At 49.8% G+C, this 17,548-nt stretch overlaps 1 protein-coding gene across 1 annotated transcript; it reads right to left on the bottom strand.

The window, feature by feature from the left end:
* Nucleotides 1-3,421: 3,421 nt before the first annotated feature.
* Nucleotides 3,422-17,162, bottom strand: Dusp4 (dual specificity phosphatase 4). Its single transcript, XM_028768228.1, has 4 exons — nucleotides 16,596-17,162; nucleotides 8,393-8,538; nucleotides 7,681-7,900; nucleotides 3,422-6,904 (listed from the first exon to the last, which is right to left on the bottom strand). The coding sequence occupies exons 1-4, from the start codon at nucleotides 17,035-17,037 to the stop codon at nucleotides 6,519-6,521; spliced, it is 1,194 nt and encodes a 397-aa protein (XP_028624061.1). The 5' UTR covers nucleotides 17,038-17,162; the 3' UTR covers nucleotides 3,422-6,518.
* Nucleotides 17,163-17,548: the final 386 nt, after the last annotated feature.

Here is a 17,548-nt window from a genome sequence, read left to right as displayed (position 1 = left end):
AGCTTTATAATTGTAACGCCAAAGGAGCACACGAACCTATCAGACGAAGCAAAAGTTAAAAGCTGGTATGACCAGTTAAGTCAGCGAGTATGCAACATGTTGATCTTTATTTCAGCTTTATTAAGATTCTTGACATTCCTTTCCTGGCACAGAATTGATTTAGACAGTAGGGCTGAACAGCGTTACACATTCTATGTATAAATTAAGTATCAAATATGAGGGAATTGGTATGAAACTGATATGGAAAGGAGTGTGCGGTGTGGTAAGGATGATGTGAAGAAAAGCGGGGTGTGCCCTGCACCACTAAACCTTCATAATTCCAAAGCAAGTTCTATGACAACGATTTGCCTCTACTTCGCTGTTAAGTGGGAAGACTGACTGAAGAAGTCATTGAATAGTTTTTACTCAGATATCGTATGGTGGTACAAACTGAATACTTTTGGAGTGCCAGTATCTCTAAGCAACTCCCCATTTATAGACTGAGCAGTCTAAGGAGTTCCCAGGGACCTGGGTGCAGCAGGGATCCTGCCCTACATCACAGAAAAGAATAGGAAGACAGGAAAGGGCATAGGCAGTGGCTGGGAGCAGGCATCAAAGATGGGCACTGACGGCTCTTAATGAGCTCTTGGATGACCATAGTGGCTCTTCAGCCCCATGTTATAGTAGCCTCGATTGTGATGTTTCTTCTGGGTTCTTATTGCCTGTAGTCCTTGCAGCAGTTTGGTCATGTTGAAATTCTTGGCTTTCAATTGTTTTTGCTCTGTTCAGCTGTTTTTTTGTTTGTTTTAATGCAGATCCAAAGTGAGGGGCTGCTCCTTTTGGTCTTTGCTCTCCTGTTTCTGCCCTGCCTCATTAAGACAGTGAGAGATGGGAGAGCTGCAGATGACTGAGGGAGGTTTGGAGCAGCCCATTTGCCCAGAATGCTACAGGATTAAGATGAGGCCCCAGCTCTGCCACCTGGAGTCACAGCCTGGTTCTGTGACTTGCTAACTAAAGGAACTGCCTCGGCCAAATTGCCTCGATTTCTTACCTTTAAAATGAGTATTCTTACTATCTCATAGAGCTGATGGGATAACTAAATGACCTTTTTAATTTAATCTGAAAACTGGCTCTGCTCCCGTCCTCCATCCCCACAAAAAAGCACAGTTGACTAGAAAGGGGGTTAGAAGAAAGCAAATCTATAGAACTGCCTAGGACCCCACTCTAATCCTTCTCAGCCCAGGGAGCTGCCAAGGTACAGCAGATTCAAAAGGAGATCAACCCTCAAATTCTGGTTGCTTCTTACTGACACAGTAAGGTAGTAAGTTCCAGAAATTTAGTGATGCCAATGAAACCAGCTAGTCATGAGCTTACCGTGTAGTCCAGGTTCTCCAACACTCATTCTGAGTGCAGCTGAGTAGGTAAGACATATAGGCCTGATCCCATGGCTGCAGTAAAGTAAGCTTGCTTTGAAACATAAGGAGGAATGGATCTCTCCGTGAATCAAACTGGAGTGCTGTTTCTGTGGGGAACAAGGTAAGGTTGGGTCAGCTGCTCACTGAAGGAAGTTTTTAGAGTTGATCAGTGCATAGGTGAACGTGTGTGTGTGTGTGTGTGTGTGTGTGTGTGTGTGTGTGTGTGTGTTTTTCCCTGTACTATATGCATCCCAGGGTACACATGTGGAGGTCAGAGCAAACTTTGTGGAGTTGATTCTCTCCTTCTACCTAACTCGGGTCATCAGGCTTTTGGAGGGTTACCTGCTAAGCCATACTGCTAGGTGGGCTGCTTTTTCCAGAAGACAGAGTACATGCTACCTGGACACTACTGGCTCCCGGGGCTGGAGGCATCCCTTGGGGAACAAGCATTCGGTGGGGATAGCTTGCCTCTAAAGGCTGTCTTCCTTGCAGTACAGGGTGCACAGACCTCTGTGCCTTGTCTCGAACCCTTTTCTCAGTGCTTTTACCTATCTATGGAACAGATTGTCTTCCCTCCTACCAACTGTCTCTCCATGAGCTCCCTTTCCAACTGGACGGCCATTGAATTTTTATTTTCCATTCAGAAACGTCCCTCTGCCTCAAAAGTGTAATGTTTCTCTTATTCTGTATCAAAGTAGGTATGTCTACCAAACGCCCTGCTTTTATGAAAGTTCAAGAGCTAGTTAAGAGGCCTAGATTGGATAATCCAAGCAGTTCCTGTAATGGGGAGGTGGTGGATATGTCCTGTCTGCTTAATGTGCTGTTAGAGCAGCAAAAGACTTAAAAACAGTCTACCTCCCTGACGTGGTTTCCCTCCACATTTATTCCTCCGAATGAAATACGTTCTTCCCCAAATCCTGATAAGAGTTTCTGAGTTATGTTACTTTATAATTATAGCTACCCTCTTATCCACCAACTATATGCTGTTTCCCCACGGTATGTTCTTTCTTGTCCAGAGCATACACCTCACCTGTTCCTACATGCTTCTTGTAGGCATTTTATCGTTCCATTTTCATTTTAAAATAGATTTTTGTTGGGGCTGGAGAGATGGCTCAGCAGTTAAACTCACTGGCTGCTCTTCCGGAGTTCTTGAGTTTAATTCCCAGCAACCACATGGCGGCTCACAACCACCTGTAATGGAATCTGACTCACTTCTGATATGCATGAAGAGTTCTCATATACATAAATTACGTAGTTTGTTTATTGGCATTTCTGTATACGAAAGGATATTTTGTAATTTTGTAATGGCTGAATTTTCTTATTAGACTGGTGTCTTCAAGATGTTTATGATATAGTGAGAAAATATTATTTACAATTTGGGAGAGCCATACCAATGGAGTCAGATAAGAATGTCTGGTCCAGTGTGTGGTTTTGCAAACCATTAGCTCGTTTTCTCACTCTATATCCTGGAAGCATTTAATTGCTTATTTTCCATCTCAACAGACTTAGGAAGGCCAGTACAATGACCTCCAACTCTTTGAGCCTCAGACCCTCACACATTCTTCTTTTACAGCCCTCTTTGCTGTTTTCATGCTGGCTAACACTGGCCTCTCCCCTTGAATCTCTCTCATCCTCATCTGTGCTTCCTGCAGTAGGCCCCTGAAAGGAAAAGATGCCCACTGCTCATTCTGACTCCGCTAGATACCAGCCCCCCCCCCCCCCCCCCCCCCCCCCCCCGCCCACCTATCTCCCAGTGTTCTCCAGCTGGTCTCCACTGCAGGTGCTAAGTGGGCAGGGTTACCTGAGGGCCCAGTTCTTCCTCCCTTTCCAAGTTCTAACAGCCAGGATGCTTGCCAGTGAGAGTCCACAAAAGCAGAAATGGTTGAAAATGTATTTATTTTTCTTCAAATGATCTTTTTTCAAGCAATAAATAAAAACAGATATGTTTGACTCTTCTAAAAAAAAAAAAAAAAACAATGTACATCCTACAGAAATACAAGCATATCAAATGTAGAAATGACACCACTCAGAGAGATGGGGCTATTTGCACAAGGTACAAGTATTGCATTGTTATCTTTCTGAAGTCCCTTGAATGATTCTTGAGTTCTAAGGAAGGGTGGGGCACTAGAAGAAGGACTTCGAAACAGATACATACTTCCTCCATCTTTCTTGCAGACAAAGTTTAAGGAAAACATCAACACCCAGACACTGTCTATATTAAGCTCACTCACAATGCTCCACAAATTGTTCCCATTCAGGGGCTCACCGCAAAAAAAAAAGAAAATAAAAACACCCCACCCCTCAGCTGGCTGTGCAGAGTGGGACCACACTGACCCTGTTACAAAGCCCTACTGTAACATCTGTTTCACAAGCTAGCTCTGTGCTAGCAAGACCTGGCTTTCACCATCCCAAAGCAATGGTGTCTCCAGGACTTGGCGGCACCAGTGAAAGTGCGTAGGAACACTGTAACGTATAGGTGTCTGGGTCCCACCCACACAAGTCCTGGTTCATTTGGTCAAGGGTCACCTAGATATGAGTTTAAAGGCTACCCAGGTGATTATGATGAACACATATGAACTATTGTTATCACTGCCATAGGCTTTCTTGGCCATCGCCCAGTCCCTTCCCCTTGGGGATCAGCTATTAAATCTTCCCTTTCTTCTGCCACCTTCCCAAGGTCTCTCAATTCCTTCCCTTGGCTTCTCCAGCCTTACTGAAAGCCAAGAACCAGAGCATGAGGTCTCAGGGGAGAACGGAGCTGAGAGCTGCTAGTCACCTGCTCACCTGTGCTTCAGTCCTCAGTCCCACAAACACCGTGGAGGATGGAGCAAAGATGTCCCGTCCCACCCCAACCCCCGGGAGAACTGAACGTTCCTCATTCTCGGGCAAATATTCAACAGCTTTCTGACATTCCAAAACTCCCCATCACCAGAAATCAGCTTATGGATGGAATATTGTCTTTTGAAACAAACCATTAGGGATGACAGGGTCCTCATTAGAGCTATTGCAAGCCATCCAAGAAGTTTCTGGAGAACTTTTTTAAAAGTGTGGCCCCCCCCCTTTTTTTTCAATCAAACCAGTATCCTATTTTCTAAGAGTTTTGGGTCTCATGCTGTTATCAAGTACAAAGGAAATGACTTTATAAGTAGGCCCTTGACACTGTCATAGGAGGCTTGAATTAGGAAACAGAGAAGGGACATTTGGAGCTCCCACTGCCTGTGTAGTTGGGATCCAGTTCGAGAACTAGGACACATTTGGCAAACACTCATACAGAACGTGAATGCAGTCTAAAGACTATCTGGTCTCCAGATGCTCTTTACATTCTTGGAACCCAGGACTTGTCTACCTACAAAAACTCATTTAATCAAATTCTTCACCAAACGTGAAACAGCTGCCAAGAAGCAGGGAGCAAAAATGTACGACCATCCAAATAGGCATAGGCAGTCCACTGTCGGGGATCTCAGCCCCTCTGTGCCTTCAGCCACGTGGCAGTCAGTGGAGCAAGCAGGGCACTCCTCACTTCTCACCCAAAGGCAGAGTTTGACACAGGTCACCCCATACAAGTCATGCCAACACGGGTTCACATTTCATGGACGGAAAAACCATGAACCCGGGCTGTCTGGGATTCTGGATGAGAAGGAGCATTCCCTCACGATGTGACATGGAGGTTTGAAGTTATATTTATGCTCAAGGTGTGGGGGAGGGGGCATGCTCATTTCTGCGAAGTCTTCAGTGACTCTCTTCTGGCATGCCATCACAAAACTGTCACCCAAAACCACAAACAAAATAGGTTCCCTCCCCACCCTGCACCTTCCCCCTAGAAACACACTTACTCCTCCAAAGCCATTGTGCCGCTTGGAAAGGCTCCTTTAAAATGGTGTTAGCCCAGTCAGAACCCAACGTGACTCCTGAATCACCTGGTATCAGTAATACAGGAGCTGGCATGCAGCCCCCCACCCTCTGTTCTCTCCAGACTTTAAGGAGCCCCAAGTCAGGCATAAGCGTATCTTCATATTCAAAAGAGGGAGGGCTTTTCAAAGTATTCACTTGACAGGGATTTCGTAACAAGAACCTCTTGGTATGTATACTTCAAGTAAACTCCTAAAACTGAAACGCCCGATTTATCCAAGAGAGGGAGGAGATTCACTTAGTTCATCCTCAGTGATCTGGTTCTGATCTGGCCTTACCAAATGATTCACGGCAGAAAAAATCTGAATTGCACCCAGTTTTCCAGGAGCACCTTAAAAAAGATGGCATTTACCACAGACAGTATCCAGATCCTAAGCCAAGTGGGAAGAAAACACTCTATTCACAGCCAAAAGAACCACTGGAGAGAAATTTGAGGACATGGCTGGGTCAGTGGGCCCAGGAGCCAGCTGCAAAAGTGACCAACCATAGACCTTTATCCTTGCGGGTCAGCCTGCCTGCTTCTCAGTGGCAACAATGCAAGATGGTGACCATGGTGACCACCTACCCCCTCACTGACAGCACACCTGTGTGTTTCTATGCTCGACTGTGTGACCTCATCAGAAATAAATCCCAACGTCACCAGACTCCTGCACACACGTGCTGAGATTCTCAATACTCGCTAAACATTAAGTATCCAGTTGACGACTAATTAGAATACTGTGGCCTAGAAGGATCTAGAACAAAATTCCTGTGAGCTCAACAATAGAAGAACAAACACACAGAACCAAGCACTTTTCTGGCAAACTTTTTTTCTCCTCTTTTTCTTTCCCTCTCCACTTAATAAAATTGGTTGGACACATTTGCCAGGATCTGTGGGTTTCATAACTTTCAAGCTTGATTGCTTTAAAAAATAATAATAATAATAATGAGGTAAATTTCTACCTGCAAAGTAAAAACTGACACATAAACCAAGTCTTCCTGGCAGCAGAAGCTACCGTTATTGCTCTATGTTGGAGTATTTAGTTGTGTTTGTTTTTAATGTATATTCAAAGTCGTTATTGCCATTCTAGCTGGCCCTGTGGTTGGCCAAGGAGAAAGGGATGGGGACGGAGCATGGTCACCTGGTCCCCCACTGGTCAGTCCCTATTCGCTGCTCCCATGTGATTTGCACACTGGCTGGGGGCCGACTCTGGACTTGGTGTCTGGAGACTAGTCCTAACAGCTGGGAGAGGTGGTGATGGGGCTGTGCAGGTACGGCAGGTTACTGGGGGCCGCGTGCACACCCACGGACACAGGGAAGCTGAAGACGAACTGCGAGGTGGGGGTGGGAGTGGCCTTGCCCCTCTCCCGCAGGGGCCCGGAAGGGCTGGCGGCCTCTGCGGCGCAGGTCGTGGTGAGCACCTGAGACTCGAACTGCAGCAACTGGCCCATGAAGCTGAAGTTGGGCGAGATGATGCTACGGCGCTGCTTGACGAATTCGAAAGCCTCCTCCAGCCTCACCCTCTTCTTCATCATCAGGTAAGCCAGGCAGATGGTGGCTGATCTAGAGATGCCGGCCTGGCAGTGAACCAGCACTCGCCCTCGGCAGTCCTTCACTGCGTCTGCGGCAGAAGTGGGACGTGATTAGAGACCTTGGTGGACTTCAGGAGCCACCACTAGCAGACGCGTGTGACAGAAGCCAAGACACGTCAGTGGGGGAGGCACACGGCGGGATGAGGGGGCGCTACTAGGGAAAGGTCAGCCAGGCTAGACTGAGGACGAAGACGTGGAATCCCACTCATCCCACTGGAATTTTTAAAACAACCAAAATTTTTTTTAAAGCATACACCCAGATAAATCACATGGCAAAGCCATCAGATCATCTCCTTCTGACCTCCTCTCCATACAAAAGGCCTTACTTTGTACACACGTGGAGCCACGCAAGGAAGTGACTGTCTCTCCAGCCAGGCCTGGATAATGATGTCCAATTCCCACTACACAAGTCCCCACGAGTGGCCTGGGCCTTGTCTGGTATTTAAGGTTGAAATCCCCACAGGTTCACTGTGGTGGTGGGGGGCGGGAGTAAAGACCCTGAAACCTAAAGGAGGGGCAGCCATATTGAGGAAATCGGTTAGCTAGGGGCAGGCCTTGAGGGTTGATAATCTTGGCTCCGATTCCTGACTGCACCTGTCACCAGGTCATCTGCACCATGACAGACTACATCCTTAAACTGCAAGCCAGAGTCACTTTCTCCCTTTAGTTGGTTTTTATCAAATATTTGGTGAGAGCCAACGACAACATACAAGGTTAGTGTCACAGCCTGTGCGTAACACCTAAAATCCCCATCTGCAGTCCCTGGGTTCCCCCTGGATACCCTGAAGTCGGAGGGGAAGCCTACCGATGTACTCGATGGCTTCCATGAACCAGGAGCTGATGTCAGCCTTGTGGTTGTCTTCTACCGGGATGCACTTGTACTGGTAATGTCCCTCAAAGTGATTGGGACAGTCTGAGGAGACATTCAGTAGGGCTGTGATCCCCAGGGCGTCGAGCATGTCCCTGCGGGCAGCATGGTAGGCACTGCCGAGGTAGAGGAAAGGGAGGATCTCCACAGGACCCCCCTGCAACAAAAAGAAACCAGGAAAACATGAGTGTCAACAACCAGGATGCAGCGCTCAGGTGCTGGAGCTAGGGATGGTACAACAATCCAAGGTGGCTTTTCTAGGGCCTGGGGGGAGGGACCCGACAGACAGGGCTTTCCTGGCTCTTCCTTCCCGGCTTGAGTTCAGCGGGACTCCAGAGGGCAGAGACAAGGTATGGTCAGGTCTTATGGGCACCAGCCAGCCACCTTCCCGTGACAACTGAGGCACACTTGGCCACACTGGGAGTTTACACTGCGGATGGATCTGTTTGGCTGGGTAAGTCTACAGTGAGCACATCTGAGAAAAGATGAGGAGAGAGGGCAGCGTGCTGGGATACTTTATGGATTCATCCCCGAGTCCATCTGAAGAGAAGGGTTGGTGGGCCTGTCTTGAAGTACAGTGACTCAAGCGGTTCCTTCCTGTTCTCCTGCACTGCCTAATCTGAACTCTGTCCGGGGGCGCAACACATACCTGGTCATGCAGTGGAGTCCCACAGGAGCCGCAGCCCAGGTCCAAGGACTCATTGGTGCTGGGGGGTATGGGAGGTGGGATGGCGGCCAGGGCCTTGGTTTTAGAGCAGAATTCTGGATACTCAGAAGAAAACCTCTCATAGCCACCTGTAAAGGAGAAAAGCGGTTCCGGTTAGTAGAGACACAGAGCCAATAAGAAAGGAGAACGAACAATCCCGCCAGGCTAAGGGGAGCGGTTGGCTCCTTCTGTGCCACTAGGTGGCACTGTGGGTCTAGAGAAAATGACAGCCGGAGCATTTTTCTCAGAGGTTTGCTTGGTCAGAGGACTTGATTATCAAGGATGGAAGAAGGATGCTAGGAACTCTGGAAAAGCTTTATGGAAAGAGATAAAAATACACACAAAAAAGATGTACACAGATATACCAGAGTGACTACCACATACCATGAGCACTTAAGCAGCCACCCAGTTGTGCCCTCCCCTGGCCTAGTGAAGACTCCTGCCATCACTAGTCCCTTCTGATGTGGGAAAGAAATCGGAGGAATACCCTGACAGGAGCCCTTCTTTCTGTCTTTGTTGGAGAAGATACCACACGCACTGTCTCTACCAGCAGAACCACAAGAGGAAACAGGCTTCCGTAACACAAACCAACCCTGCCACACAGGTTGAGGCACGGAGAGATTTTTCTGACGTAAGTGTAGATGAGGAGTCCTGCAGAGGTTATCAGTGCACCTTCTGTAGAAGGAAGGGTTTCATGACAACGATAGTGCCAGTTATCTGGTACATCGGGGTGCTTGTCCCACAAGGACCTGAGGCCAGATGTAGGCCAGAGTAGGAACCTCCGGGACCAGAAACTATTACCAATTCAAAACAGCCTACACGTCAGGGATCAGTCTCTCAGAGCCCAATGGGCTAAAATGGTAGGTGCTTATGTAGGTGGCTCCTTCCCTGTGCCTGGCCCTGCTAGGAAGGAACCACTGGCATTGTGCCTTTCAGCTATTCAACTACCAAAGGGGTGACATGTGACCAGTTTAGTCAAGTGAAGATGGGGCCCCTAAGTCCCAACCCTAGAAAACTGCTTCCTGCTGCTTCTGAGATAAAGGAGAACTCTCTCGGCCACATCACGGGACTTTCAGAAGCAGGGAACTCTTTTTTTTTTTTCCCTCTCTCTGACCGGAGGTTTTGCCTGTCCTCTGCTCACTCCCTCCGGATATAAAAGGATATCTCTGTGGTCAAAGTTCTTCCTGCTGAGTCACAGTGACCAGCCTCCAGAGGTGGAAAAGCCTGCAGCCCTGGTGCTGCCAGCTATGATATTCACAGTCTCAGTGGCCATAGCACCCGAGGGGCTGGGCGCCCTCTCCCTCCCAGTATAAATCCTTCTTAAAGCAGACCAAAAAGGCAGGGATGAGAATCTGAGGGATCAAGAAGCAACTAAGGTCTGTCACCAAAGGCTCTACCAAGAAATTCTGGTCCACGGCCCCCATTAGGGATAGCTGACTGGCTGAACACCTCCATCAATAAAGGTCATTTGCCCCTCCATGTACCTCTGTAAGACATCAAACTTTTAACGACCCGTTTGTCTATTAACATCCATTTAAGCAATCAAAACATTTTTAAAAAATAAACAGGAGTCCCTGACAAAATGCTTTCCACACAGGAGACAGGCACAACCTGCCTCACTTAAAAATAAAGGGGGTTGGGGGGGGCGGTGTCCTGGGAGGAAGCACCTTGGCCCAGATTCCAAGGTCACAAAGCTGGACTCTCCAGCCAGCCTCCGGGCAGGAGGAAATGTTCCCGCCCTTCCATCACGGAAAGGGTACCGGACCCGCCTGCAGGTCCAGAAAGGACTCTGCAGACAGATTCCATCCCAGCCTTCTGAGTCATCCACTGTGCGCCCACCCTACTTCCACCCTCCTCTGACCTCTCGCAGCCAACTCCCCTGGAGTTCCTGACCCAGGCACCTTGGGAGAGATCTTTGGGAAGCTGTGGCTGGTTTCTATGAGGACAAAGTGGGAGCTGTGCAGGAAGACACACAGACAGGTGAGTTGTCACCCACACAGAGGAAGAAACTGAAAAGTCCTTGCCTCGCCTGGCCATGCCGCTATTAAGCCTTTTGGATGAATCCTGAGTAACTATAAGCTAGATACCCCAGACAGAGGATACTTACTTCCTATGTGGCTAGCAGCCCTGTAGAAAGAGTGACCAGAGTTATAGCACCAGAGTTACACATACAACATACAAGGAAGCCACTTGGGACCTCGTAAGCAGCTTAAGAGTAAGGGCCAGCATTCAACCAAGGCAAGCTTGAAGCCAGACTTCTCAGGAGCCCCTGCACATTTACTCTAGGCGTTCCCTTGGGAACACTGATGGCTTCTGCATGCTCATGTGCGATCCCAGAGTATGCTGGCAGCTTTGCTCCTGCCCAGACACTGGCGTTTCCAGTGAGCATCAGAGGCCATGACCCGCACTTCAAAGAAGCAAACTGAGTAGTACAGTGTGCTCGTTCTTGAAAGCGTATCAGTTTAGAGAAGGTCCCAAGGGTGTACGTGTGACCTTCTTCCTGATCATGAGATAAACTTAATGAGTCTGGATTTATTGACACGGGGTCCCACTTTGTAACCCAGGCTGGCCTCAAACTCATGGCAATCCTCTTGCCTCAGACTTCCCACTCTCCATGTGCTGGGATTACAGGTATGAAACACACACACACATACACACACGCAGTTATTTCTTACAGTGTGTAGGGAAAGCTGTCTTAAAATGTTCTCCCCTCAGGCCCTCCTGGCTAGTAGCCCCATCTTCATGAAAGTGCCATAAGTACCATAGTGGCCACAGTGCCTCTGTAGTAAAGAACCAGTTTCAGATGACCCAAGTTTTATTCAAAACTTACACAGGGGCCAGGCTCTCCCTGCACCTCCCACATATGTCCAAAAGTGGGATCTGGTCAGTCTGGCCATCTTCAAGGCATTAGGTATCTTCTGAATAAAATTTCATAACATATGCCAATGAATTTCAGCCTGTTTTTCCTATGCCCTGTTGAATATAAGTAGTTTCATAACAGACTTCTTAAAGGTCTTATTTAAGAATATACATCCTAAGGCTGGAGCTGTAACTCATGCCACATGTAAAACAACAGGTTGATTCCTAGCACAAAAAAAAAAAAATTTTAGCCGGGTGGGCTGCTACACACCTTTAATCCCAGGCACTCAGAAGGGAGAGGCCAGCCTGGAGTTCCAGGACAGCCAGGTCTGTCACACACACACACACAAAAAAAAACCTGCCTTGAAAAAACCAAAAATAAAAATAAAATTTTTTAAAAAAAAATTTAAAAAAATTTAAAGAATAAAGAACTTATTTCCCCTGCTCACTGCCTGAAGTCAGAAGTGGAAATGTAGGTGTGTCTTTCACAGGGCTTGCTTGAAGAATAACTACATCCCCAGTTAACTCCATGGCTCTCCTCTGAAGTATAAACCATGACCACAAAGGGGTCCTAGCATAATAAATCCTCCACTCTAGTGGGCTACCAGGCCAGTGAAGAGTGGAGGTCATATATTCCGAAGTGCTTTACAAGGGCCCACTGACTGGTGCTGGTAATACCACCACTGTAGGGTGATTGATTGTGGGGTGGTGACTATGGCTGTGGATCTTAATGAGGCTGCTGTCACTTTTCCTATATCCGATCAGTCAATATTGAGACTATCACTTGAGCCTTGGTCTTGCTCTGGCCCAGAAAGGAAGTCTAGGTTGTCTGAAGGTCATAAGTCTTTGGGAAAGTCACCTTAAACAGTCTTCAGACGACCTAAGTGAACTCTTGACCTTGGAATTCCCAAGTCAGAGAGCCTGTCCTTCCCAGGCCACTTGGCTGAACCTCCTAAAGGAACTGATTCTCAACTTGGGGGTCTTGACCCTTGGGGGGGAGGGCATGGGGGTCCAAAGGACCCTTTCACAGGTGGCATATCAGATATCCTGCGTATCAGATATTTACATTACCATTCATAACTAAGAAAATTAGTTATGAAGTAGCAGTGAGATAATTCTAGAGTTGGCAGTCACCACAACATGCAGAACTGTATTAAAGGGTGGCGACATCGGGAAGTTGAGAACCACTGCCCTAAGGCCTTGCTTGGGGATGAGAGCTTTCTTTTGCAGTCCCTTCCCAGGCCTCCCACCCTAACTGCTCTGTCCAGCAGACTGGGGTCTGTCAGAGAGTCACTTGACTTCCGGCCATGTTCCCTCTCTCTGCCAGGAACTGCCTCTCTCAGTAAGGAAATTAGCTATCCAGTTTTACAGGTTTGGAGTATTTAAAGGGATTTCTTGGCTCTTTGATGACCACCTTTTCCTACAAGATAAGAAGCCTTGATGGTCTTAAAAGATAAAGGAGAAACTCCCTGGACACTTCACCAGGTCTTTAGTTACTTTTGTTGCCTGGAAACATCCACTCACTTGATGCCAAAGCTGTACTTTCTCCGTTCCTTGTAACTGTGTAGCTAATGCCATTAGGTTTAGGCATCTTGCTTAAGACCTATCTTTGATCATTCTAACACTCCAACTCTTTCCCTCTCTGGAGCACTCTGCTCTATTTACAAATAGAAAAGGCCAGAAAGTCCTCCACCCTCCAGTATAAAAGGTCGGAGGTGTAAACAGGCCCCTGAACTATGCCCTGGAGAGGCCCCAACTATGCACTGCTATGCACTGGGAAAGCTGGAGAAAAGTCCAGAGAAAGAGACAAGCAGGCATCAGCAGAGGTCCTGAGTGAGCAGAATCAGTCCTCCATTCAACCCGCGGTCAGGCCAAAGACCTGGACAGGTAAGTTTTACCCAAGGAGAAAGTAGGCCTTCAAAATGGCTATATCCCAATAGCTCAAAACAGCCCCCTGCATAATTTTGCAATCGGGTTTGAAATAAGAACTTAGGTCATAAATTCTGCACAGGAGGGAAGATAAAAATTGCACAAGGAAGGTCCAGTGTGTGGAAGGCTAGCTAGAACTGGTGATCCAGTTGCCTCAGCCTCCGAGGTATGCAGATCAGACATCCACCACACCAGGTTGAAATTATTTGTGTGTAACAGATTGATTTGTGATTGGGGATACTGGCATTAAAAAATTATTTCCATTAGGATAAATTTGCTTTTTCTTTTAAAAGGCACACAAATCTAAAATTCCAACCCAAACATTTATGGAGGTTAAGAATCTGAAACACGTAAACTGAGATAAAAATCTGAAAAACATAAGAATTTTTAGAACTGTCCCTAAAATGTCTTCTATTCAAGTTAAAAAGTATCCCCGTGATTTTTACTCACAAGAAGGAAATGTTAAGATTTTTTAGTTAGTTTTTACCAAAACTTGGTCAATGTCTACAATTAACAATAGTTTTAGCAAAGTTTAATTCCTGCTTTTAAACCCTTGCTTGTGGAAAAAAAAAAATCAAACAATCATCCTTTTAAGAGACAAAAAAAAAAAAAAGGAAAGTTTATTTTTTTTAATGGGAAGGGGCGCGGGCGCGGGGCGGGCGGGGGGGGGGGGGGGACGGGACGCGCCTTGGCCTGGAAGGACATGACTTCTAAAAGGGTTTATTTTGTCTCCTCTATCCCAAGGATGGCGGACACCCACTGTGTCTCCACTTCCCTACTGTGTGCCTCCTTACTCCACCAGCAGAAGAGAGCCTTGCGTCGGATTCTCTCGCACCAAGCCACATCTCCCGGGCGGGAATGAGGATGTAGGTTTGCTAGGACTGCCCCCTCCTAGAGCAGACATTTCCTTGCTGCCTTCTCTACCAAGGCCTGTCAATAGCTGGCAGAGGAGAAGGAAAGACTAGGTCGTGGCTCAGCATGCACAATCACATAAACTAAGGCTGACAGACGTTGGTATCTCTACAGGACAAGGGGCAACATCCACCCTTACCCCCCCCACACACACACACACAACATTATCGCTTTAGACTCTTGCTTCCAAGGGCTGCTGAACTTCTCTGGCTAGAAGAGGGGGTGAAGGTGGGGTAGCAACTGTTCATGAACAGATGAAAACTAAGCAGTCCAGGCCTGTGAGCAGACCTAGATGAGTGAGCATCACCTCAGCGGACTGGGAAGGCCTTTGGCTTTTGAGAGGTATGGATGGACTTTGAGAGGACCGATCCTCCGGCCCAGTAAAAGAAGAGGGTGAAAAGCGTGACTTGAAGGAAATGCTGCCTTTCTGTGGGCCAGGCACCCACTACGGATGGGACTGTCTGTTATTTTGCCCAGAGGCTACCAGTCCTGTGCAGCCTTACGTCAATATTCACCCTGAAGCCATCTCTCAGAACTGGTCCGGCCTCAGTCTCCTGATCCGAATCAGGACCGGTAGAGTGCCGCGAGCCATAAGGTTTTAGCATTAAAAATAAGCCTCCCTCCCTCCCTCCCTCCCTAGGCGCCTGGCCGCCCGGGAGCCTGCGCCCCGGAAGGAAGCCTACGGGCTCAGGATCAAGGCAGCTGCCCTTCCAGGGCGGTCCCATTCGGAATTCTTCCAGGAAGAAAAACAAAACAATCTCTGACTCCACGTGGGGCTGAAGTACTCCAGAAGCCAGGGTTGGAAGGCATGGGGCCCCGACTCTCTCAATCCAAAGGCCGAGGAATCCAGGACAGCCTGGAACTTTCACCCCAAAACAGTTTCACCTTTCCCACCCTCTCGAACTCGATTCAGAGAGCCGGCATGCGGGCTGGAACAATAGCACAGACGGGCAGCCTGGAGCCCAGGCAGGACCCCGCGGAGGGAGGACCCGGGAGCTGAGCCTGATCGAGGGCTCCGGGTACCGCGCGGGGCCCGGTTCCGACCGTGGAACCTGTCTTCCTGGCCGTCGCTCCTAGAGCGTTTTAGGGAGATGGCTGAGACACTGGGGCTCGTCTGGAGGAGCCCTCGCGGAAAAAGAAAGAAAAGTCAGCAAAATCGCCCCGGCAGTTCAGCCTCAGGTCAACAGCAGCGTTTCCCCAGCAGCTGACGGGTCAAATGGTCAGGAAACAACTGCGGAGAACAAAGCCCCCCGCTGTTCCGCAGGGCCAGCCCGGCTCGCCCGCACCCGGCCGCTTCCCGGTGCTGTTCGGAGGGGACAGGGGAAAGGGTTTCGCTCCCGGCCTCCTCTCCTTAAGGAGGACAAGATACCAAGAGAAAAAGTCTAGAAGAAGGGGCGAAAAGCCTCTGCAGGGAAATGGGCGACTCTTGGAAAGCGGAGGTCCAGCAAACCTCCCGGCTTTGGAAGCGAAGACTCGACCCTCGCGAAAGAATGCTCGGAATGCGGTGGCCGGAGGTAGGGGCGCAGCGCAGCAGGGGGCGCCCGTCGCCCCCCACCCTCCATCCCAGGGCTCCCCAACAGGAGGCCCGCACACCGGGCGAGCTGGGAGGTGCGGCGAGCGGTCGGTCCCTTTCTACGACATGAGGGATACTGCGCGATCCTTTTGGGGTGTCTGACTTCTAAATCTGACAAGCCACCCTCTCTCCGGCCACCTAATTTCCTAGGCCAGGGTTCCCTTCAACCAGGCACGCGCCGCTTGCAGAGTCGAGAATGATGTGTGAACAAAAGGTGGTAATTCTCTGCTCCCGGGATCAGCAGGAGCAGACGCAGTTCTGCCTGGTGTCCCCACCACCCCCAATACAGCACTTCAGCCTCCCTTAGACCGGGGAAAGGGGGGTTGGCTGCCTTCCAAGAAAGCGGAGTTGAGGCAGCGGGAGAAAAAAAATACAGCTCGCTCCCCAGATCTGCAACTCAATTCTCCTTCCCTCATTTACCGATTGTGTACGAACTCCCGAGTACAGATCCCACCTCGCCGTTCACCTTCCTTCACCCCTCTCTGGGGTTCTCGGGATTAGACCCGAAACAGGCCTCTCTAGTCCCTGTGGGACTTAAAGAGCGCGTTCTCAGTACTTGAAACTGGGCTGCGCAGAGGAATCGGTGCCAGCATCCAGGCCAGAACCGCTCATGTCAATAAACACGGTAACTCCAGTACGCGTGCGGATTGCAGGTGACTGGGGACACGCACCAGCACGGCCACCCCAGGACTTAAGACTCAAAAACCATAGCAAAACCGTGCACACTGACACGCACAAAGCCACGCAAGGAAGGAGAGACTCCAGCAGCCCGAAGTCACTCGGGTACTTTCCTCCCAATGCCCAGCAGGGCTCAGGCCCGCCAAATCCCTTACCCCTAACCCTCCACCTCCCGTCCGGGCGCCCACGTTTTACCTTTAAGCAGGCAGATGTCTGTGCGCTCCGCGTTCCGGCGCAACGCCTGCACGACCAGCGACACCGTGCTGTCCTCCCGGAGACTCTCGGCGCGCGGGCTTCGCTCGTCGTAGACGATGACAGCCGAGTAGAGGCCAGAGCGCAAGCGGGCGCGCACCTCTTCCTCGGCGGGCAGAATCTGCTCCAGGCTCACCGAGCCCTTGGCTCTCCGCCGCACGATGGTATTGCAGCGCACGTTCACCGAGCCTCGGATGTAGCCCGCGCTGTGAGCCAGAAACGGCCTGCAGTCTAGCAGCAGGCACTTGCCGCCGCTCGGCAGCCCCAGGGCGCCGTGGCTGCCGCTGCTGCCCGCGCCGCCGCCGCCACCGCCGTTCTCATCTCGGTTCATCAGCCTTTTGAGCACGCTGCAGTCCATCTCCCGCAGTTCCTCCATCGTCACCATGTCGCCGGCAAAACGCTCAGCAGCTGGGGAGCTTGGAGAGAAGGCCAAGGGCACCCAAGCCAGCTAGGCTACAAGAAGGAACAGGCGAGGGCTAAGAGGGCGCCTGCCGAAGTGACCCCGCAAACTTGGCCCCTCCGGCTCTTCTTCTCTCCCACACTCCTTCCTCCTCCTCCTCCCGCAGCCTCGACGTTACATAGCAGTCCGAGCCTTCTCTGGCGCCAAAGCAGGCGGGCGCGCGGCACCCGGGACAAATGACCGAGGAGGGGAGAGTGTTTACGAGAGAGGGTTCCTCTCGGTTTGTTGCCTCTGGTTGTGTTTTGCTACCTTAGGCTGCTCCTGCCGTGGGCGCCGCCGTTTCCCTCCCCGGAACGCTCCGCCGGAGCTCCACGCACTGCCCCAGCCAGAGTTTCCTCCTCGGCTTAGAGATTTATTAATGCTCGCCGGCTCTCCCGGGGGAGGGAAGAGTCATTACTACCTCGCCAGGCCCCGCCCCCCACGCAAGCTCCCCGCC

This window comes from Grammomys surdaster, unplaced genomic scaffold (assembly GCF_004785775.1).
Source record: "Grammomys surdaster isolate TR1022 unplaced genomic scaffold, NIH_TR_1.0 185, whole genome shotgun sequence".
Lineage (NCBI taxonomy): Eukaryota > Metazoa > Chordata > Mammalia > Rodentia > Muridae > Grammomys > Grammomys surdaster.
Note: the sequence above shows the minus strand (reverse complement) of the source record. Positions and strands in the feature narration are given on the sequence as shown.